At 41.4% G+C, this 25,256-nt stretch overlaps 1 protein-coding gene across 24 annotated transcripts in view; it reads left to right on the top strand.

Moving 5' to 3' along the window:
• Positions 1-25,256, top strand: part of Raskol (Ras GTPase-activating protein raskol) — a 219,734-nt gene that overhangs the window by 189,682 nt on the left and 4,796 nt on the right. For all 24 annotated transcript variants that reach the window (XR_011546494.1, XM_070664810.1, XM_070664804.1 and 21 more), the window contains 7 exons: positions 15,332-15,426; positions 20,838-21,121; positions 21,504-21,790; positions 22,050-22,382; positions 22,544-22,948; positions 23,039-23,205; positions 23,411-25,033. Coding sequence is in view for 23 of the 24 variants with exons in the window: in XM_070664810.1 (XP_070520911.1) it covers positions 15,332-15,426; positions 20,838-21,121; positions 21,504-21,790; positions 22,050-22,382; positions 22,544-22,948; positions 23,039-23,205; positions 23,411-25,033 (3,194 nt within the window). In the remaining variant the exon portion in view is untranslated. The remainder of the gene's footprint in view (positions 1-15,331; positions 15,427-20,837; positions 21,122-21,503; positions 21,791-22,049; positions 22,383-22,543; positions 22,949-23,038; positions 23,206-23,410; positions 25,034-25,256) is intronic.

The following is a 25,256-nucleotide window of genomic DNA, read 5'->3' as shown; positions in this document are numbered from 1 at the left end:
ATATATAAAAAAATCTATTTTTAAAGATATTAAATTATAAGAAGATTAAATTCGCAGCACGAGTACCAGTTAGTATGATTAAAATTTGTTATTCAAAGGTGGACAGGCAAAGTGATTCCGCGCAGAGTAACCGCCCTCGACTTCGATATATTTTCTGCATGTTTTTATCACGTTGCACTTCGCAGAGCCGTGATTTAAGACATCGTCGACTTATCCGGGACGCGGTGTATTTTCTTTGTACAGTGCATTCTTTGTAGCGCTCGAGTAACAGGCGAGAACAAGGTTACGCATTACTGCATGCGTGTTTTTTTTTTCTTTTTTTTTTTTATAAGTGTAAATGAGAAACGCGTAGGTACGCGACGAGCAGGAAAAATTGCGTGACGAGCATAGAAATCGAGGAAGTCACGAAGAGAAGAAACAGATATAGCATCGACGGGGGAAAGTATTATAACCATAAGTGTCGATGATCTCAGCCCGTTGCATGTGCGCGAACTGGAGTGTAACTGGGCTCGTGACTTATTGCTTAGGCATTTAAAGGGGAAATTAATGTGTAGAAGAAGAGAGAAAATAGAGAAAGGATTTGGTTTAGAAAAACAGAGACGGAAGAGAAAATGTGTGCACACGCTCTCCAAGTGTGTGGCCGCCGTCGCTTAATTACGTTCGACTTGTGAAGCGCTCGAGAATACTCGAAGGTGAACGCGTCCGTAGCCGCAGAAATTGAACTAATTACTGCTATCGCACAGTGAGTCGTGTATCTTTCAAGTTGTCTCTTAAGAACGCGGCCGAGCACTCGTTTATAGCGAAGCTCAACAGCTATCGACTCGTATTTTCAGACAATTAATTCAGATCGTCTCATAGGATCTGCCCGGTAATTAATTTTTTTTTTCTTTTTTTTTCTAAGAAGCGCGAACAAAATTAATGTCAATTGAAACTTCCACGATGAACAAGAAATTATATTCTCGTTGCAATAAATTTTCCGATATAAAAACTGCTCCTAATCGGTACTTAAATTTAGCAGAAAGTCTTATTATTAACATTTTATTAGAATTTAATCAAATGACTTACCGATTTTAGCTTTGCTCTAAAATTAATTAGTCTCTTTTAAATTTAATGTATGTACAACATTTTATTATTATATTATTCCTGCGTACATAATGTAATTCTTATTAGATTAATTGGGACAGCGGCAAATTGCTGGTTTAAAATTATTTTCCAATTGATTGCTTTTATATCCCGGGACATTTTGCATTCGTATGTATGTCACGGCGATCGAGTTGTAAATAGAATCGTGATCGCGCGATGCATTTTTTACAATAATGCTAGCTAGAGACACTTCAATCATAGGCCAAACTCGTGCCTCTTGACTTTATTAAATACGCAAACGACTGTTCTGCCTTTCTGATTTCCATCACGTTGCCGATAAAAGCGCAACATAAATTTCTAATTAAATCTTTAAAGATTACTACGCTTGATTAATTACGGCGTTAAATTATTCGCATTAAATTATTATTTTTAGATCGTATCGCTAATCGCTCTTTAGCCTCGATGAATCTGATCGCTCGATAGACCGATCGTTTCGGACAATTAAGCACGATTTGTTTCGACCGTATCAAAATCTCGATAAGCTATCTCCGAATACGCGAGTTTGGTTCTGCATTGTTATTTTGTCTTCTCGCCATTTCTTTTTCTTTTCTTTTTTTTTTTCCTTTTTTTTTCGTGCGTATTCGAAAGCGGCATGTGTTCGGCGCACCTGCTTCTCAGAGTAGCTCTCTCGCCTGGAGAAAAACGCGAAAACGACATTTATTACGTCTTCGTATCGTGCCTCTCTCGGGGAAAGGTGGAACGCATCTGCTTGGAAGCGACGAGGGACACGTGCCTGGCTGCGTTCCAATTACGGTTAATTATTATCGCGATAATCGACATTACCGAAGCGGAATGTGTCGCGATTGGCGGTGCAGATAAGTGGCTCGCGCTCGGAGCGTGCTGCGCATCCTGCTCCCTCGTTTTTTTTTTTTTTTTTTCTGAACCATATTTGACGTGCCCGCTCGCCGACGTGACGATTCACAACGCGAGATAATCCGTGAAAGGGTATGCTCACGGCGGAAAAGTACGCAAATGATTGTCGTTAATCGCGCGCGCGCCGACTAGACGTGACGGTTTTCACCTTGCTAGGCGGATGGCACTTGGATCATTTAATTACCATTTGCGGCAGCTGCGCCATATAATCATTAAATTTACAAACACTTAGGAATATTGGTGAAATCGTTGGCGTGTTTCCGCACATGAGCATAGAAATGGGAAAATTTCTAAATAGATAAACAGGGTACGATTTATTCATTATTTGTAGAGCATGTTGAAAGTAGCGTGGCTAAGTGAACGTTATCGAAGTGTGATACGCGCAGCTTGGCTGAATATGAATATTATTCAAATAATTGAAAAAAAAAGTCTTGTAATCTACAAAGTAGGAAACAGTCGCAAAGAGAAAGAGAGAGAGAACACGTCACGTTTGCTGGAACAGCCGTTAGTATGAATAGTCTGACATAATAAAGCATATGGTTTGAAGAAGAATAATGGTAGGAGTGATTACGACATCGTAGTAAATATATTTCCGGTCGTTTACCGGGAGACTACTCTCCATTCTGTGAACGTACTCCGCGCTCTGATTTAAACCGTACTTATCCTCGATAAATTATAAGGTGAGGGAAACTAATAACTTTATCTAGACATTCCGCATATTATTCCCTTTCTTTTAGAAAGTCGAGAAAATCAAGACACGTATAATTATATTCCCTACGTAGAGTCGTCGAGATCGTGCTGGCTTGGCAATCTCTGTGTTTCGCGTTTAGATTTCCTGGACAAACAGTCATGATTTTTTTTTAAAGAACAGTTTAAAGCTGTTTAAATGTTTTATGTCGTAATGACATGTAACTTACTTTTATCGGAAATAAAAAAAAAAAATTTATTTAATAGATAATGAACCTCGATGGCGACAAAAAATTTAGAAAAATTAAGTCTAAACTCGAGCAATATTCGAGTAAACTCTTGTTAAATTACCATACCACCTAATTCTTCGATTAGCATCGTTCATTATAAATCTTTCCAGACCTCGCCGTACTTTTTCGCGGGCACAGGCTCGCTGACACGGAAATAAAATGTATGGAACTCTCGTAGCGTTAACGATGGCGATTTATCGCGAACTGTGAACGATCGTTAGAGCTCAGTGTGTGCCAGTTGAACGAGTGTGGTTATACATATGAGAGCCGGAGTATAGTTCACGATTAAAGGTGATCTCACACCGTAACGATTGTAGTTTTATTAGCGTAAAAAAAAAAAAAAAAAAAATTATATATGTCAATTCTAGTATTTATCTTTTCCGTTTCCAGCACGGCGAATCATTGCGTTTTCAACGAAGGGCTTAATAATCCATTAACGTACACCCTCAGGCATGGCTTAATGCAAACATCATTAAAGATATCGGTTGGCCACGCTCGCTTTTATTTGCGGCCTAAAAGGGCTTACGCCAGCCTAATTTATCTGCGTATCATTCAATTCGGGCTTATAGTGGCGCGAATACCGAATGGCGAGTAATGCTCCCCGAAATGCACAACAGCGTTTATACGAGGGTCCTCACTTTCTTTCTTTTCGTTCACGTGCGGGAGCACCGGCACTAAAACCGAGTGCCCACATAAGCCCTATCGAGTGGTCTCGACTGGTCAGCGAAGGGAGAAAGAACAAGAGGAGACCCTTCCAATCGGAAATACAAAGCGCATGTGCTAAGTCTCACCGGCTCTGCTAATCGAGTGCACAAACCGCGTAAAACGTGCGTATCAATGCCCGAAACCGTGGGCTCTTCGATACACGAAATGAACACTCAAGTTTTTCGATAGAAATGCTGTAAGATACTCTTTTTTTCCCTCTTTATTATTTTTATTATTATTGTCTTTATATAATATTTAAGTCATTTATATATTCAGTTATAATCTTGCAAGAAACGATTCCGCAGATATAAAATTATGTTTTTATCGGAACTCATTCAATTTAAATTATGTAGCGTCAAATCAGATAAACGACTAAGAGTTCGGAAAAAAAAATAAATTTTTCGTCTTACGTACTTGTGATCGCATTGGAAATATGGCAAGTCACCACGTAGGGTGGCTGCGAATCGGAGATGCGCCTGAAGCTACTCGCTGGACCTACATAGCGAGATAAAGCACGTTTACCTGGAAGGGAATAATTATTCGGCGCAAACCAGTTTCGCGGACACGACGCGCCTGTGTACAAAGGAGGAGAGCTTTCGCTTCGGAAATACCGTCGGATCGTGTTCGAGCCGTGGGACATGGCGTTTCTGTCGGGCGGAGGGTCGATTCCGTTTTAATTAAACGTCGGTTTACGCCGCGCGCCGTAAATCGCCGATGCCGGGTTCTTCTCGTCGCGCATTTTCGAATTAATCTCGATTTTCGCCCGGAGGTGCGCAACGCGTTTCGCGTTTCGCGCGCGCGAGAAACGAGTCTCCTCGTTTCCAAGAGCGACTCGGCGGAAACGATAAATTCCCCGAGGGTCTTCTAATAATTCGCGCATGCATCCACACCCGTGCGTTCTCGCATCTTAACGTGTATCCAGGCCACTAGGCTGCGGATATTTTCATCTCCATGAAATATAACCGCGACACTTCAGCTAAATAATTAATCACCGGGTTAATTAAATTTGGAATTTCAAATTAAATTTTGAATCTTAATTAAATAGTTTTGGATTTTAAATAAGGTTCAAGTTTTTGAACGTTCCGCGGTTAAAAAAAAAAATAATTTTCGGCGAAAATTACTCCGGCAATTTTTAATATAAAAATACGCGATGTAACATATGTTAATATATTCATTTTTGTAAATTATACGTAACTACGTATTATAAATTTTAAAGAGTAATGTGCGGACGCGCGTGCCGTGGGGGAATACGCGTTTAACTCTCTTTCCGTTTAATGGAATTCTTTATCTATGCATTGAAGTCATCGAGAAACGCACGGCACGCGTTCGCGGGTTAATTACCGGTTACGATGTGCGCCCGCGAACTACTGTTCTCCTAACACCTGGCTATTACGTAATTAAAAGGCACGTGAAGAGACCCTCGACTTTTAATTCCGATATCTAAAATAGTCGTGTATCCAAACGGCGCGTAACTTCCGCCGCGTATAATCGTCTATAATTTCTCATGAATATAATCGCGCTGCTTTACAAATCGACCCCATCCGTTGTTAAGATCTTACGATGAACATGCGATGTCGTGAACCACGATTACGCGCACCGTGAAAATAACACAATTGTCAGTTCGGTAATGAAGTTCCGCGTATAGATATCGCTAAATTTATTACAGTTTAATTAACGAGCACATTGCTCTCGGGGGAAACTACTAAAAAGTAACAGGAAATTTTTTTTGTACCTCGCGCATTTCTATAAATGATTATTCAACACGTGTGCAATCATGTTTTCGTTTCCCGCGCTCTAGAAGCAGCGTAACTTCGAGTTGCGTGAAAGGAAACAATTAAAGAATCCGCAAAGCGGATAATAAGGTAATGCGAGATGGATTACGTTCTGCCGGCTAATTAACATTCCCTTGAAACTGTCACTTGCCAACGAAATAAAATTAATACAATTAAAAAATACAGAGCGGAGAAAAAGACATTAGAAAGTTAATTCGAAATTCAATTCGTCGCACCCTCCACCGATCGTAATTGAAATACTTGCGTTTCGCGTATTTAATTTTTCACGCTTTATTATGCAAATTTCAAAACGATTATTTCCTTTTGGTAAAATTTCGCGCGTTGCGTTTCCAAGCGCGTCGCGTGTCGAGAACGCGCGCGACGCTCCCGTAACGGCGCCAGGCGATCCCACGCTCCTTGCATAACGTGATTGACCTACCGTATAGCCGGTAGTGCAACACGTAGGATCTAATATCTGGTCGGAGCTGGCGCGGCCGGCGCGTTGAAGTCGAAAGGAAATTCGCGCTGGCACGTAGATACGATGAAAAACGAGCCCTTGGCGCCCATGCAGGCGGTTGACCTGCCACCAAGACGGTATCGTAATTTCCATTCCGATCGAATACAGTTAGCGCGCTCGTCCTAATGTTTCCCGCGTCGGGCAATGGCACGTACCTATATTTGATTTAGCCCTCGTGAACTTTAACACTCTTGCGCTCAACATCGCTTATCACGTGTCGCGTACAGAAAGATCCGTTACAGAGAGATTAATTTTATGGATTTTATTTTATATTAATTCTATGGTGCTTTGGTTACAACTTGATAGCTTGCGTTTCATGTATTGACTCAGACGGTTGTGCTGTATTACGAATTGTAATGCAATACGGTATAATAGTGCGATAACGTGCGTTTTATGGGACAGAGCGTAATGCAAGCGCTTTTAAAGGATTGATAACCTTGTTTAGTCGCACGCTGACGCGGGAATGCTTTCTGTAATGTAGATTTACTGGATAAACATGTTCGGCATTTCATTTCAAATTAGGTACGAAGCTGAATGAATGGTTCTAATAATTTTCCATTTGTCTGTCTGTTAATAGCTGTCATCGGTATTTTCCGCGCAGCAGTACCGTTAATCAACCCGTGTATCCAAGATGATACTCTTTAGATCTAAAAAGTAAAGGATAAGAGATACTTTTACGATAAATAATTCAAACAAAAAAAAGGAATGTCATTTTTTTTCTGTCGTAATGCGTGCTATTTTCCTGGAATTTTTCAAGTAGGAATAAATGGGAAATTTCGATGCGCGATTAGATTTACCGAACGAAACGAGCAAAAGAAACCCCGAAGAAGTCGTCGAACAGGAAATCGCATCGCTGTAAAAAAACATGGGTATCATTAAGAGAAAGAAGTCGCTTGCGATTCCTTTAGTTATCTTCTCTTTTTCTCAAATCGTATGACCGGGAAAACTCGTGAACGACGCGAAGCTTTAGTGCCCTTTTCCGAGTCGCGTGACCGTCCCGCGTAACTGAAGACGCAATTTACGAGATTAAGCGACAATAAATTTTATGATCGTTTAATTAGTGGTCAATTACCGAGTGGATATTTATCTGGCTGTTAGATATCTAAACGTTTTCCGCTGCGTGTTAGTCTATTGCGCGTACTGACTTATGCCAACGCGCGCTCGACTGTCAATTCCAGCAGTGCAGCTACTGAGTACAAATCTAAAGATTGCTGCAAACATCGAAACGCTGAAACATTTTACTAGTTTCAATCACTACAGGAAATGTTTTTTTTTTTTTTTTACTAGCATCCGGAGTGCGAACTTCAATCCGGAAATCCGCGGTACGCCAGCACGAAAGGATAAAGCGATGTCGAAGCTTACGTAACCATGTCGCGATTTCCTGTAAACGCAGCAATTAATTACTTATGTATGCTCGGCTTGAGTACCCGCTCTGCCAAAGAGCCTTGAAATAACTCGCCTTGATATTTCTTGAGCTCTACTTATTTTCCTTTACATAAATTTTCATCACCACGGTATAAGAATATCAAAGAGTTTCATTGCGTTCTAGTTACAGATAACGCTCAGTTTTATATAATTACTATTGATTTCCCTCTCGATGCAAGTAAAACGTTTTACGGAAGCTTTACACCGAGAATTAATTGACGCCTTAAAAGTAACGAATATGTAGATCGTTCTATAATATCACGACGAACTATGCAGGTGCAACGGGTCGCATGCGGTGCTGGGAGCCAAAGTTATTCAAGTCAATCCCGTAACAAGCGCCTGCAAAGTTTCTATGGAATATCCGATGAACGTAACACTTGTGGCTAGGAACTACGCGATTGATCGGCATACCAGGTCGATGAAATATTAACGAGTGCGTTGACTTAGTGGAACAAAAACGCTGCATAATATCCCGGTTGCTTTCCTAAGCCGGATTTTTCCTTCCCCAGATGCCTCTCTCGTGCACGACGGTACGCGATATCATAACGTGGTTATGAAAAACGTTACGCCAGGGATGATCCTTAGGGAAAGTATAAATATAGGGGAGAGAAATGTGTGCTTGTTTCGACTTTCGCGTGACAAATGACTTTCGAATTTACGCTCTGTAGTTGTGCAGCGCCGTGTAGATACGTACGTCCCACCGTGTCCCAAATGCGCAACTCTCTAGAGAACGGGAGATTAGTTGCGAATACATGTGTGAATTTATGGTCGCGCGAACAATAGCGGTTACGTCGTCCACAAGCGGTCCGGGCTCGCGCGCCCCAAATGTCGATATTTAGGAATCCGTTTGTCCGAGTTACAATGCACTCTCGGCGGTTCTCTTTCCCGTTGCGCGTGTGTCGCTTATTCAGGTGAAGCAGCGACATATCGAACGCGGGCGCATTGGAATAAACACGTTTTTTTTTGTGCGAGTTTCAACGTTAGAGCGACATTTGTTACGAGTCTGATACTTTTCCACACGATTATATCGCTGCGCAGTTTCGTATCTTTGCAAAGAGAAATTAAATGATAAATTTGAACGTGACAAACTGACGTCTGGTATATTCGTCTTTCATGAGATATTAAAGTTAATTCTGGACATTACATTTTTTTTTTTTTGTATTAATTTCAATTCGATTTTACCTTTTCTAATTTTCACCATTGCCAAGAAATAGAAACTTACCGACGATTGCGCCGCAAAATTCTCTACACAAATATCTGCCGCGTCGAGCTTATCACGCCGCGACTGGAAGCACGTCCGGTAAGATTTCGTTTATCCATTATTACGAACGCAGGATTACATTTCAAGCGTAGAGATCGAGGGAGCGGTGTCGCAAGAGTCCCCGAGCTTGCGGCTGAATGGGACAAGCTTGCAATTTTATTCCTCGCGCATCGGGAATTGACTGTCGGAGACTGCCAGGATTGTTCGTACGACTATGTCCTTGCATAGATAGAGAAACGCAACGAGACCGCACGCGTATCGACACACCCATGTGCACACGCACGCACGGCTCAGGACACGCGAGAATCGACGTTTACGGTGATGCGCGCACAATGGACCACACCGCCGCTCATTTTGCGATGCGTGGTCGCCGGTGTAAATTGTGTTTGGTCATCCTCGGCCTATAAATAATTTCGCGGCGGACAATGAGCCGGTGGATGGAATGAAAACGCCCTTAAAACCGCGCTTTTGCAACGGGCGAACGAGCGACGGCTCCTCCATGAAACGTCGCCGCGATGAAAAATTGCGGGGGCGAGAAAGGACCTCGTACAGGGCGTGAAATTACCGGTCCTCTCGGCCGGGCTCGCGAGGGTGTGTATCGAAACGCGTCACATCTACAAAGCAAAATCGATGTGTCCGCGCGCAAGCGGACGTCGACGAGCCCAGAAATTTAATCGCGACGCGAGAAAGAAATTTTTTTCAATAGCGCAAATGCGTGTACACTCCGTATTTACATATTCCACTCGGGTTGTATAAGGTACACGATTTTATTGAAGTAACACGCAGTTCTGCGGAGGAGAAGCAAGAAATAATAAATGCAGAATTCATAAGATGATAAATAATACCATAAAATACACTAGACAAGACGAGCAAGCCAAATAAGTGCATACTTTATGCATCTTTTATGCGATTAACGATTGAAAATCATAAAATTGTGCAGAGGGGGTGGGGAGAGGGGAAAAAGATTTAATTGAGTGATTCCCAATCCGGGCAGGCTGGCTGCGATTAAAGTGCGGCGTGTGAAACGCAGTTCTAAGGTCGCTGACATTTACTCGCGATCACAGAAAGTTCGCTTTTAACGATACTCGTAAACGTATTATCAACGATCTTTAATGCCAGTCGCTAGTGGCCGGATTTGCATACGAGGTCGCGCACACGATTACGCGAATCTTCGTGAACTGGATTCTGCACCGATACGCTAAATCACACACAATGGTATTACATTGTATTTATGGACGCTAATGATCCGGACATTGTGTCCCGTGCGGTAGTACATAATAAAGCGATAAATTAAAAGTGCCAACCCTACTGGTCTGCTCTTTTTTTTTTTTTTTTTTTTTTCTTTGGGTTAGCGTAGAGTTAATGGTGTGTGAATCTCATGAATTGTTCTGGTTAGTAGACTACCTATAGATCTCGCTAACCCTTTGTCCATATGATTGACTTCAACTCAAAACCGTACTTGAATTTTTTTTTTAATGTTATAAAGTCCCGTATATTTAAAAATAAATCACTTTTAAATAATAATAAAGCTACGCTTTTTTTTTTCTCTTTTGATCAAATCCTCGCAATTATCCTCGCATGCGCGATAAAAGTAAATGTCGCAGTCGTACAGTGAAGTTTTCTACTACAAACCGACCGGTCTCGAACGAGGTGGACCGAATCGACTGATATACAGCTCGACGTAGGGGCCCGTAGTCATTCAGCCTACGATGAGGACCCGTTATGCCCGCAGGGTCCTTACGCACGACAAGATACGCGCGTCCTGCTTCGAAACAGCCACCGCCCCACACCACGTCGTCTATTTTCTTTTTACTCTTTTTTTTTTCCCCTCCCCCCTTACCTCTCTCTTATCTCTCCCCGCGTATTTAGTCACGGAACCTCGTTTCGTCTCGTTCTCTTTCCCCGCGACGATCCGACGTTCTGAATACGTCCGTCTTGTAGGAGCCGACTAGTTCCCGACTCTGAGAAACCGAGCGAGTCGCCTCGCTCGTGTGAAAGTCTCGCTCGAGTGCGAGCGAGAATGAAGAAACGTGTTATGCACGTGCTGCAAATGTTTATGACGAAGACGATTGATACGTCTCTTTATAAAAGGGTGACGCGCTGATCTTCTGGACCATCGCTACCAAAAACGTTGAGACGACTTTAGTAAATTCGTATTAAAATCATATTTCTATAAATAAATTTTTTTTTTTTTTATTATTAATTAATATTAAGCTGCGAAGTTTTTGATATTAAAACGTTTTTTTTTTTTTTAATTGTCAGTCAAATATTAGTATCTACTAAATTGTTTCGCGTGGATGTGAAAGATTGAATTTTTTGACGATCCATTAAGAGTTAAGAAGTTCAATGCGAGAATAATTGGCTAGTGCATTGCCGGAGGGTTTCTAGGTGAGGTGCATTGTCCTCCGAATAGCTCTCCCGTCTATTCAGGAGAAATTCTTGGCCGAGAGCCAAGCATTGAGCGGAACATGGAAACGGTCCGGGACATTTCCCTGGAGAATATCGAGATTCTACTTGAACTTTAAATGACTCGAGTGCCACATTATTTTTATGGATAATTATTACATACGCTTAAACATATTTTTCCGTCGGACTTCGGTACTCAATTTGACCAAATAATTATGCACCGATACCGCACTTTAATTCGACGCGCAGCCTCGCGATCGAGCCGATGAATCTCTGTCGATCGAGGTGCGTCGCGCGACAAAGGACGAATTACATTATTACGCAACGAACGTATGCATATTGAAAAGAAAAAAATATATATATACATGTAACGTTTCTCGGGTGAAAGACGGGTGCAAGATACGACGTGCGAAAGGCCTCTCGAGAGGTGTAGATACTCGCAATAAGCGTCAATGACGAGGCGGAACGTTCTCGTCTCGTTATTCACACATGTGTTTAATCGAGGCGTGTTTCGGCTGGGAACATTGGACAAAACATGTGTCGCTCGAGCATATTAATCACGAAGAATAAGAGGGTTGTGCTAAAAAAAAAAAAAAATTGACTTGAAATATTCTATTTTACATAATGTGCCGTACCTATGTATAAAACATGTATTTTATAATTTACGGTGTTCAATTATATTCATTCTTGTAAAAACGATGCAATTTTTATAATACCAACAGCCGACGCAGAAATAGAAAATAAAAATGAAAACTATCGGTGATTTGTAAAATTATGGTAGGATAGGCTTCCAAAGAAACGTACGAAAAGCATTGTAATATTATATAAAGCGTTAAATTAATTACTTATTTATAGTTCGTTACATTAATATCTCGAGAAAGGCTGTGTTACCAGTAAAAATTTGTAAATCGACTCATGAACATTTGTTCCGCAAGCGCATTGATTTCGCAACGAGTCATTCGTCGCGAAATGGGACCCCAAACGGTGCACATTTCACTCGTAACAATTACGCCGACCCCCCGTGTGATTTATCCGACCCGGCGATAACTATCACGTCGTATCAATTCATAAATATCCGCGCGTAGGTCTGGCAACTGCCATCGTTACGCTTTCATATGCATATCTCATTAATGAGTGGAGCGACGAAGAATCATAATCGCGTCTCTTTGATCGATAGCGAACTAATGAGTCTCTCTCTCTCCGCGCAAGATGTAACACCCGAAATAGAAATGTACGAATGAATATAGGGGTACAAGTCATAGAACCCCTTTCCTATACAAAGTCTCCGTTTTCTTTTTTCCTTTTGACAGTTCCTAACACGCCTTCTTCATCACTGAAATGATCCTCGCCAGTGAAAAATAGTTGTCATCGTACTCTTTCGATCGTTGCGTCTCGATAGCGAATTTAACTGGCGAGGCTTCGGGGAATACAATGGACGAAAAAAATATATTTGAGATCGATCGCGACCGCGAGGACTTGCTTTTACTACGACTCGCTCGTTTCTCGATCATTAATAACTGCTGACTTGCGCTACGATTGTTAGCGCGAAATCACGAAAGGCGAAAGGATTGACGAGGAGGAGAGTGAATTCACTCCCGCCATTACGCTCGATTTCGTTCTGTCGCGTTTCCATTTCGATTCGGGTTCTCTTTGTGTGTCGCCTTCTCCTCTGAGCCACTTGAGCTCGTACAAAGGATGCATTTCTCCCCACGTTGCACCAGGTCGCTGTGACCGGTGCAGCTGCAAGGCCACGAGGAAAAAAGGCCGAAATCGCGAGAAAAAAGAGAGAGAGAAAGAGAGAGATCGCTTCATCGTGAGTTTAATTAAAATTCATCGGCAAATAAAGTAAAAAAAATTTTCTCATCGCGACATGCTGTACTTAATATCTTCATTAATTCGGTTTGATTTACTAAAATTATTTAACATGATTTTAGCAGCGAGAATGCCCATGGGCCTTTGAAATATATTTTAGACCAGCTCCAAATCGCGATCGTGAGTTTCCGCGGCAGTTTTCTTTGTGCCGGCGGACCATAAACCAGGAATTAATTATCAGGAAGCACGCCGGTGCGGAGGGCTGTTTATGAGACTCGTAAAAAGTTGATTTTGAATTCGCCTCGCACGGCCATCGATACTTTATGCTAGCCGTCTCGTTTCGCCAATATTTCGCGGTTAACGGCGCAATCTGTCCACATTGTTTAATAAAGATAACAGTGACACAATCTATTCCGGAATGGCCTTGAATTCAATACGATAACTGTATTCGTTAATATAAAGATAATGTAATTATAAAATTGTTATATTTCAAGATAATAATTCAAGTACGAAAATAATTTGTTCGAAAAAAGAAAAAAAAAAGAAAGAAGAGAAAAATAGAAACATGCAGCACATGCGTCATCCATTTCGTAAAATAATTTCTGCGTTGTCCGGCAAGATTCACAAGCACGTGTAATGAACGAACGCGCAACATCTCTACTTGGCTTTTATGTTTTTACGCCCCAACCGGAATTGCTCCAATTGGCCGCGCATTTATTTCCGAACATCTTTATTTTCTACGTTGCGTCGTAAAAAGGACGGGACGTTCGCATTAAGGTTTTACAGCTAGGCTTTTCGCGTAACCACGACCGCAGGAACCGCGTGTGCACAAAATTATCGTCGTCATAACTTGCATAAAAGTGCAGCGTATATTACGACTAGTCACAATACGTTTAATCTCTGTTCGTTTATTGTCGCGGCTCGTCGTGATAAATTACTGTTGAAATATTCAAAGATTATTCCGAGTATTTCGAAGATAAAATTGCTTTCCTCTGTTTTTTTTCCATCTCGATACTTCTGTTCGTTACAATTAAAAAAAAAAATTCTTTTTTTTTTTCATTAGACACCTAATAAAAAAAATATATAACACTTCCAGGTATTTTGATCCGTGCGTTTTTCTACGGTGCAAATATTATGTTACATATTTTGACAATGGAAACTGGTAACCAGATATGGTTTCGCTTCGAACGATCCTTCTACGCGAGAGATCCTGTTTCTACAGTTGGAGGAACATATACGTTCTCGCGTAGCCACGCTATTAAAATTCCCAAACAGGAAACGTGAAGTTTTTTCGATATATTAATTTGATTTTTAATTGCTTCGAGTGCGCGGATTATTTTGAGTGAGATATATATCTTTGAGATATTCGCTGTGACTCGAAATTATATTGTATATTCGAAAAATTGCACTTAATGCCAGGCGAGTGTAATTAATGTTAAAAAGTCATTTTTATATAAGATTTGCCAAGAAATTGTTTTATAAGATTAAGATTATGAATTCAAGAGCACTCTGTACATGCCTTTACATAGAAGCGCAAGTAACTTGAGACTCTTGTGCGAGGTAACCGTTTAAACCGCTGACCGTAAACAGAGAAGCTCGGGAGAAAGGCTCGGCAGGCACCCTGGGTTCTTGTAAGGGCGTTAATTACGGGGCTGCTTTCTGTTTCTTCTCCCTCGGTCGATTTCTGTTATCCGAGTGCCTCTCGCCGGTGCAAAGGAGTAGACGTGAACGTCGAGTACGCAACCATTTACTCTTGGTACACTTATCTGAAGCGCTTAGTGCAAGTTAAATATAAATGGCAATTTTTTTTTTTTTTTTTTTTTTTTGTCGTCAGAAGAACTCTATTAGCGTTAATCTAATCCGCGAATATTTTTAAATAAACTAGATAAGCTAAGCTCTAATCTAGCGCATATCTGTTGGTGCGCTTGACGGCATTGTAACGATAATATTTTACGACAGATATCAGCAATAAATAATTAAAAAAAAGAAATTATTGTAAATATTTTGTGTTAAAAATTTTTTTTTAACATTGTTTTTTATTACGATCATTAATTTAATTTGTTTGTAAAATAATAGGAAATAATTCTCTTTTTTATACTTGATTTATAAAAGCGCATGCTTATTAAGCTGATCCTCTGATCTTTTAATTATCGCAGATTTTATATTCGTCTTTGTTCGTCTAAAATTAACTGTAGCTTTGTACGAAACGCTCTTCAGCGGGTTGAACGAACGTATCGCGTTACTTGTTCAATGACAGAGCAAGACCAACTATTGGCACGGACTATGTAATCATCGCCACAAGGTGGTTTCAGCTTACTTCGGTCGTGCACGGCCGAATTACCACCGCGGGCGTATACGAAACACGACACGCCAATTACTATTATTGAGTTTAAGCGTCTAAGCGTATGCTCATGCGAGTTGTTCGATTGTTCTGTTCCAGACACATCGTACGAGAAGGCTTGCCGAAGAGGCAGCGCGCCCGCAACCCCCGTACTCGGCGCACGACCCTTGGATGTAACCCCGAACAGAATTGTTGTAAGTAATATAATTTTATACGTAATTAAAAATTAGAAGATTCTTAGAAAAAAGACAGTAATATTAACTTCATCATAAAAAAAATTGAAAAAAAATAGTTTTCTTATAAATCAAACTTAAATATCACAACCATATTCTCCGGTCCGTTTCGCTGTCGTACTTTAGAATACACCCCCCTCGTAAATTGAGAGAACTGGCCATGCGGTATGCATCCGCGGATCGGTCGCTCATGAATGAAAATTGATTCTCCGAGGTGAAAGAGCCGGGATGAAGAGCTTCCCTCGGATAGCCGCGGATGTACATAGTTTACGCCGGCTCGTCGGCTAACTTAATGCCCGGCGCGTTGAATATTCACGAGATCCCGCCGAAATGCCCGTGGATTTACACCAGCGAGTACGAACATGCTCGCGCGCGCGCGCGATACGTTGGTAATTAGTTCGTTATACCGTCCCGGTGCTCTGTATATAGACGGCTTTACCGACGCCGACGACGGTGGGTTCAGCGATCTCATTTTCCGCGGGGGCCGCGGCGTTAACCGATTCGCCGGCTATATTTAACGTCGCGCGAGAGGGAGCCGGCGCTTTCGTCTGACAATTTCACGTTAATTTAATTTAATTGAATGGGGCAGACGAGGGCCATACATACGCCGTCACGGTGACGTATCTACCTGCCGCTCGCTACCGATATTATCGGGCTGAGAATCGACGTCGTAATGACGGAACGATTTGCGCACAGTACGGAGAAACGGATTTTCTCCAGCGGGAAACGTCCGCGCGATATCGCGGTGGTCTGTGATTATCAGTCGCGCCATCCGTTCTATTATTATTGCAAGCATAAGCGTTTAATGTCTCGGTGATACGCCAATTTGTATACGCACATTTAGCGCTAAACGTACCGTTTCTAATATCTTGGTTAATTAACGTGAAAGCGGTAGTTTTACGTTTAATTAATTGTATATGCGACATTTTACTTTTTGTTTGTTTAATATGAAAGTGGCAAAGTTAATATTAACGTATAACGATCGTTAAACAAATGCACCTTGAGTAGATACACGATAAAGTAGATACACGAGCCTGCGAATTTTTAGGGCGTCGAATTAGCATTGAATAAACGTCGTGATCAGCCAGATTTTACTGTTAGAAAATATTTAACTTTCGATCCCCCGGCAGATACCGCGCGATCGCACATTGAATTTCTTTTTAACCCGGAGGGTAGATTGCCATCGCGCGAGAATACTTTTCTCATCGGCAGCGAGTGCATTAACTTGGCGGATTATATCTAACGCTAATCACGCGCGGATTTTCTCGTGCAGATTAATCGGCGTTACGCCGCTTCTTGCGGCAACCGATCAGGCGTACGGTTTATTCTGTAACAACATTTCGAGATGTATTATCAGATTAATGTCTCCCCATCGGGAAGATTTTCCCATGCCGATCGATGGGTCCTCGATAACGGAAGATATACTGTCATATTATTTTACGTCATATGTATGTATATATATCTCGCAGTTTCATCGCTTCTGCTTTCGGGCAGATGCCAAAAATCCCCATCTTTTGCTCTTCCCTCATGTACTATTCGCCAATCGCGAAAACAAGATTTCAATCTTCCCATCACGTATCTTCGATCTCACAAATCTCTCGAGTCGCCAACCAGCTGATGTCTTATTCGAAGGCGAAACACGTTTCTTCCGCGTTTCAGAAACATCCAATTTTTTTCTTCAATCCGATAATGAGATTCCTCGAACTTTTTAGAAAAAAAAAAGTATGTTTTGAAAGTATTTTAGATTTATTCGTAAAATACGTAAGATTGAGCAAACAATTATTTCTTTTAAATGTTTTGTGGGTGTTATTATTCCGTAAATATTCCTTCGTAAATGTCAACTTATTTACAACTCCGTGTTATTGGAAACATCCCGCGTTCAGCTTGAATGTAAAAATATTCAGCGGAGAAAATATCGATCCAGACTTCACGCACGGGGCAGGTGTGCTCAATTCTCACGTGCTAGATTAAGTCTATCGCCGAGCGATCATTTTCCCGCCAAATTTTCCCGTGACTAAAACGTACTCTAATATATTCAAGTAAATTAAAAGAGTACATCCGTTTTATAACTTTACAATAAAACAAAAAAATTTTTATATGCGTAAAATTATCAAAAATCATAAAAAGACAATAAATTTCTTTTTATTTGATTCTATCAAAATTAAATATAAACTGTCAATATCAAAGACAGCGAGATTGTATTATTCAGCTTTACCTAATCTTGTGAAAGTTTTTTTTTTCTTTTTTTTTTCTTAATATGCCACTTTTACGATGCTCGGTGCATGGCGGCGGTTTACACATTCAGCATTTGATCGGAAGGGAACACGTAAGCTCGTTGACGAAGGGTTTTAAAGGAACAAAAGGACGAACGGACTGGTTTCGGGACAAGTCGTGACAGCCACGTTGCTGTTTCCGGTTGAGGAACGTCGCAGTCTACCGTTTACGAAACGAATTATTTACCAGTTGTCCCCTGTACGTGATTTAATAATCCGATTGCCATTCTAGATACCTAGCGCGATAAAAATCGCAGAGAGAGTGTCTTTTTCTTAATATTTTAAGAAAATTAGAAGAAAGATATAATTAGAGGAATAATTTAAAGAGACTCACAATTTGATCGACATAGAATCTTAAATAAATTTTAAACAATGACCACTCGTCTGTCTTCTCTATACTTTTTTTTTATATATTAGTCTTTACAGCTCCGGTCATATCGTGCCACTTGAGATTCACAGAGTATAACGGAAATGAATAAATTTACGCGCGTTACGAGTACAACAAAGGGAAGATTTGAAACGTTTCGATCGGTCGTTTATTTCGTACGTAGGGCACGTTCCACCCGGGGACTGATCGCAGATGCAATCAGCGGGCGCTGCATGTCGCAATCTCCGATTTGAGAACCCCTCGAAGACGTTTTTGTCCTTACCGGTGTCGGGATGGAGAAGCCGGGACTCGTAGAAGAGGGACTACGAGGGGAGCCAAGGGGTTTAGCCCGTTTTACCTTACCTGAATGCAGGGGCAGAGTTTTCGGTCGCGACACAAAGGTGCGCGCCCCAAGGATCCCTTGACTTCGGCTACCCGGATGAGCTAACATCTGCGTCAGTCGTCGACGAGATTTCGCCGCGGAATCGCGCGTAGTTTCCTCGAAATCTCGCGGGACGAAATTCGGTATATTCTCGTATACAGAAAACGTTGTCGATGGACGAAAAATTTTTACCGACAATCTATAATCATTGTGTTTCAAAAGCATTTAAATTGAGAAAGTTACACTGGCAAATCTATAATTGCGCCGTGATGCGATTAGATTTACTTCGTGTTATTCGGAAAGGATTTACTTCATTTTGCTCGTTGATTGGCATATACGAGAGTCCGATGTGTGTAACCAACTGTGTAACCGGTGCCAAAAAGATTGAAGGAGACAAAAAATTGCGGTCTTTCAATCTAGATACTTATTCGGTTGCGAGACAGGGTGTTGTGCAAGGAAATTAATTGCAACATAAGAAGCAGCGAATTTAAAAAGTTTATTAAAAAAAAAAAAAAAGTTACAAGTGACGTTTCATATTATAAATAACCTCTTCAGCTTTCTCCAGATCATAATCTCTAAAATTAAACCTATACAAAAATCTTTAAAAAAATAATTTAATTAAAAACTCTAGAAAATAATTTTTAAAATTATTTATTTCTTTTTTAAATGTGCGTTTTTATCGATACACAGCGATGTAAAATATCAATTGGTACATCTCTTTTCTAAAATTGTGACTTAATTTCAAATAAAAAGATACCGCTCGAAACGAGAATCTATTTATAATCAACCAAGCGCATTTCAGGACTCTGTCATGCCGCGAAAAAGTCCAGGTACGCTTGCGTAATACACCGATCGGTTATTATCCTCGTCAATGTAAGGCGTCCATCAGCTAAGTCATGAAATTCAATATAATCCAGCGCAGGCAAAAAATGCCTGATCGGATTCGCGCAGTGAGTGGCAAAATTTAGACGAGCGTTGCGCGCGAAGAGAAATAAGATCGCTTGTAACGATTTAAAGGGCCTTCTGATTTAAATCGCCAGTTAGGATCGACCGTCGACCGTTTGCCAGGCCGGTTGATAGGTCCGAGAGGTCCGACATTCCTTCAAGGTGTCGCTCTCAAGGCTGTAGGGATACCTGAGTAAAGGTTCAAAAAAGATTCCGAGCGTTCACTCATTTGTCAGGTAACAGCTGCCCGAAGTACGTCTCTCGAAAATACGTAGCGTGCTGTGCGAAACGTGAAATTCGTGCCGTCTGATTAAAAAGATTCGCGATCTTGTCTCCGCCTCGAAGGGATTTCTTTGGGTATAGAGCTGAATCGCGCGGGAGAATCCAGTGAATAACGCGCGTCATAACGAAATTAGTCTGCGCGCAAGGCAGCGACGAAAAATTTATCGTAATTAGAAGCCGAGGGAAAATTTTACGAAGGGGTAAAATCCCGAAAAAAGCGTCCGAGAATTTTCATCGGACTTTCCAGCCAAAACGCGCGACGCTGGCGCAAACCACGCGCGATTAAATTGCATCCCAACATTGGACCAGCCTTATCTCGTATCTCGTATACACGTGCACGTGCATGATAAGGCCGTGTTTTACTACAACGATAATACGCTCCATGGCGATGGTCATTTTTGACCTGATAACGGGCAGAGTAGCGAAACGAAAAAGCTTTGCACGAGGCAACGCTATCAATAATCAGCGAACCTTAATTAAACAATTCTCTAGTGCCCTGCTTGTGTAAAGACATTGAAATCATTGTATTTAAAATTGTGTGCGTGAAACTTACTGATAAGAAATGTCCATGGAAGACATTCAATTAAAAGTAAGTTTGCAAAGTCACTCGAAATTAAACATTATGACGTTCATGCAAATTTTATATTTAATTATTATTTAATGAACAATCTTCAAATAATAGACGATTATCGGCGATTAAATGACGAGTTATGTAAAAAAAAAAAGAAACATTTTAACTGACAAACACGTCGCTTTACTGCGCGACATAAAAAGTATCATAAAACACAATAAAAGTGCTTGTTAAACACTCGTTGGGCTTCTCTCGCGTACGAATTCACTTCGAATCGTACGAATGGTGAGAAGAAAAATGTGCGTCAAGCCAATGGAGGAGAACGAAGACGACAAAGTTGTCAGCATGATCGTCAACTATTTTAGTGCGAGGGTAAATATCGCGGGTGGGTCTGTCATGAAACAGATTTCTTTACTCATGTGTGCGTGCATGTTAATATTTTGATTGATGGACGCGGCGTAAACTCTTTCGAGTGAAAGACGCTCCCGAGGTAATGCTCGCGTTCTAAATCCCACGCGACTCTTAACCGAGATTGCTTTTTCCCATTTGCAGAACTTCTTCTCGAAGCGGTCGTTCCGGTCGAACCCTCTGAAGAGGACGAAGAGCGTAACGAAGCTCGAGCGGCAGAAGCAACGGGGCGCCGGTCTTCGAGGATGCCGTTCGCACGAGTCTCTGCTGTGCGGTCAGGCGGTGACCTCGATGGACCTAGCGGCGGTGACGCCGCTGCATCCAAGCCTCCTCGGCAGGCCCCACTGCTTCCAGGTCACGCCGAGCACCGGCGGGCCCAAGTATTTCAGCTGCAGAACCGCTCACGAACGGGACCAGTGGCTGCACAGGTCGGTTGAATCGGGCTGCGCGTCGCATTTTATTTATCGCCCCGCTGTCAGGCTAAATCCCTGTTTCGTTTTAATCATGCGTGGAAGACCCCTCCCCACCGATCATCTCGAAACCGAGTACCGTACGCGACGCTCTAGATTCATCGCGCAGTTTCCCGTCCATGAAATCGTCAAACGGTTGGAATTTAATTATGCATTATGCATTTCAATAGTAAACGGATTGAGATAACGTACATACATGTGGGAATTAGAATATTATCATGAATATATGTATATCTTCGATGATTTGAACGCTACGATAGGTATCTGATTTTAAGTCCGACAATCGGCAAATAAATAATTTAGTATTAAATCTTTATAAACTATTCGATTGTATGCGCAGCTTAAGGAAATCCGTTCAGCCGGATGCGGAACAGACACGCCGGACGGACAATTCCCTACAGATCTGGTTACTGGAAGCAAAGGGCGTGCCAGCGAAGAAACGATATTTTTGCGAGGTTTGCCTCGACAGCACCTTGTACGCCCGAACAACTGCCAAGCTGAAGGCCGATTTGTGCTTCTGGGGCGAGCATTTCGATTTCCACCACTTGCCCTCTGTCAATACTATCCAGGTGAATCTGTACCGAGAAGCGGACAGGAAAAAAAAGAGGGACAAGAACGTTTTAATCGGTAACTATTCAATTATGGAGAATCTTATTTTTATATCGTATTCAGATTACTTAATTCAGTTTTGTTTAATTACGTTATTTAATCCTTGTGTCTATATGCATATAGCAAGATGTCGAACTATATAAAATTTAATTTAAAATATATTACGTAGATTTAATAATGCGTAAATACAAAACTATAAAATGCGAGCTGCTGTAATTCAATGTAACGTGACATAAGCGTCACATGCGTCTAATGCTATTCTAACTGTCGTTTTCAGGTTCTGTCAGTATACCAGTGCACAATGTGACGTCGCGTTACTTGACGGAGAAATGGTATCCCGTAGTAGGTGACAAGGGACCTCTCAAGGAACCTCCTGCACTAAGAGTAAAGTGCCGTTTCCAGTCAGTTGACATACTACCGGTTCAAGTGTATCAAGAGTTTCTTGAATATCTGAAAACCGATTACGCGTCACTATGCGAAAAGTTGGAACCCGTCATCGGCGTCAAGGCGAAGGAAGACATCGCGACCGCTTTGGTAGCGGTGATGCAACGAGAGAAAAAAGCGCCGCAATTCCTCGCGGACCTCGTCATGATGGACATTCATCGAATAGGTCGGATTTTAATCGATTCTTGTACAAAATTAATATCTTATTCAATACCGTTTTTCACTACCGCTATTTACAAGAATTTTTACTTTCCTTTTTTTTTTTTTTTTTACCTTTAATTTATAATTTAGTTCATGTTTGATCATTAATTAAATTAAATATTTCAGACGATGAAAGACTCACTTTTCGAGGGAATTCATTAGCCACGAAAGCGATGGAAGCCTATTTGAAATTAACCGGAGACAGATATCTACAGGAAACTCTGGGGGCCGTTGTGAGAGGCGCAGTAGAAGGCGGTGATTGCGAGGTAGATCCACTCAAGGTCGCTTCCGTCGCCGCCTTGCACAAACAACAGCAGAACCTTCGTAATGCCGTCGAACTGGCTTGGAGCAGAATACTATCAAGCCACGCTCATTTTCCGCTAGAATTACGCGAGTGCTTCCGCATTTTCCGCGAACGCCTGGCCGATCTGGGCCGCGAAGACATCGCAGACAATCTCATCTCCGCATCGATCTTTCTCCGTTTCCTCTGCCCTGCCATTCTTAGTCCATCTCTCTTTAATATTACGCACGGTAGGTCAAAGTGTAATTGAGCGATAGAATTATTATCGATAGAGTTATTACAGAAAATTTTCATAAATCGAAAATAATTTCTACTTTTAGAATATCCGAATGAAAAAGCAGCGAGGAACCTTACTTTGGTTGCGAAAACACTCCAAACGCTTGCAAACTTTACGAGATTCCAGGGCAAGGAAAATTTTATGGAATTCATGAACGATCTACTTGAACGTGAAGCTCCGTCTATGAAAAATTTCTTACAGTTAATTAGTGTAAGTATTTTATGATATTTTATTTTATATTTTTATTTCGAATAATTTTATATTATTTTGATTTGAATATATTGATAAAAAAAGATGTGAAAACGTTTTTCTGTACGATCAAATGCATATAACTATATAATTATACTTTTTTATTTATAACAAATATATGATTATTTAAAATGTAAGTGATATAAATAATTTTTTTATTTAACAGAGCCCAATATCAAAAGATGCACCAACTAACAATTCGCTCGAGTTTGATGGCTACATAGATCTGGGAAAACAATTGTCTCTGCTACACGCTCTTTTGCGAGAAAGTGCAGCAGCGATAACACCATCCTCGCCATCGATGCCACCCTCACGATTACCCGAAATCCTTGATAGAATCTCTGTGGCATTGGATCAACCGGGTCCAAGCCCCGTATCCACTGCTCATCGTTATCCGAATCTGCAAAATAATATTTTCCGCTACAACGATCCGACGATCGCTAACAGCAATACGAATCTCTCTATCTCGGCCACGTCAACATTGAGCAATCATAGTACGATAAACGGCACGATCAGAGACAGCAATGAAGTGCTGCAGACCAATACTTTGGGCCACAACAGTTCGCGTAGTCCAAACGTTACCAGAGCGGCAACTCTACCCCGAAACGCTTACATGCCAACGAACGGCAAGTTACAGTTGCAAATCAGCTCTGACGATTATCCTTTGGAGCCGCCAGCGTTTGTGTCACGCTCACCTACACCGATTACGCGACAACACAGGCCACTTGGCCCCAATCGATCCGGACCGGGTTACAGACTAACAGCCAGCGCAAGCTTGGCGAATGTCAATCACTGCCAGACTCACCCAACAAGTCCTACGCGTTCCGAGAGTCATAACAATCTGAAGGACTCCAATTACAACATCACCACATCGCCTCAAAGCATTCAGTCGAGTAATGGCAGCATTGTTTCGCAACAACAACAACAGCAACAGCACCGGCATAACATCGCGCGCATGCAGAGTCTTGATATTCACGATCGGGAGGATAATTTCAATCATAATAATTATAATATTTCGAGATCCGCCAGCCGAAATCATTGTCATAAGGAAGAAAACGCTAATCAGACTCAACAGCGTAATTATAATAATGTCTCAAAGACTACAGTAAACGCCAATGTGGTCGTCAATCCGCCTACGAATCTCACGCTGTCAATCAACCATCAGCCCAACAATAATTACAATTCCAAGGCGAACAACGCATCCGCCAACGGAAATCTTGACGAATTGTCCGATTTACTGAGATACGCAGACGATGAAGTATCGGAATCCAAGTCGCAGAAGGGTTCACAGATCTCTATTTCTCAACTGAGCAACGTAGCTTCTTCGGGTTACCAAAGCTTCGCCGCTTACAGCCAGAGTTCCAGCCCGGTGGATCTCAGCAGCAACAATGCGAATGCACATATACTCAATACAGCGCCACTGGCATTTGCCAATCCCGTTTATCATATGGAATCGAATCACGCGAGGTCAGGCAGACGAGGTAGCACTAGCTCTGAAGAAAGAGATGGCAGCGGTGGCGGCGGTGTCGATAGTGTAAGAGGCGTCGATCTGAGTCCCTCGCCGCCGCCCAAAAATAACGTACGAAATCATCAGAGGAATGGCCAGAATCAATGGCGACAAAACAATCAGAACCATAGAAACAACTCGGAGCATACGCAGGACGTTTGCTGCACGAAACTTCGAAGAAGGCTTTCCCTCGATTCAACGAGGGATCTATCGGATACCAGTGAAGAAGAAAACTGTACCACCAGAAGAAGCAAGTCTCGTAGTCATCGGAGCATCGATCAAGTGAGTTAATAAAAAAAAAAAAAAAAAAAAGAAAAAAAACTGTTTTATACATTACAAGCAATTAATGAGCAATTAACGTAACACTCTAAATTGAATTAACGATCATATTGAATACAAAAAAAAAAACTGCAGTCTTTTAATTCTTTAAAATGTGTATAAACTAAATTGTAAATAACTGACTCTTTACTTTGCTCTGAATCTGCTGACTATATATAAACGATTG

The sequence above is a fragment of the Cardiocondyla obscurior genome, linkage group LG12, assembly GCF_019399895.1.
Source record: "Cardiocondyla obscurior isolate alpha-2009 linkage group LG12, Cobs3.1, whole genome shotgun sequence".
Lineage (NCBI taxonomy): Eukaryota > Metazoa > Arthropoda > Insecta > Hymenoptera > Formicidae > Cardiocondyla > Cardiocondyla obscurior.
Note: the sequence above shows the minus strand (reverse complement) of the source record. Positions and strands in the feature narration are given on the sequence as shown.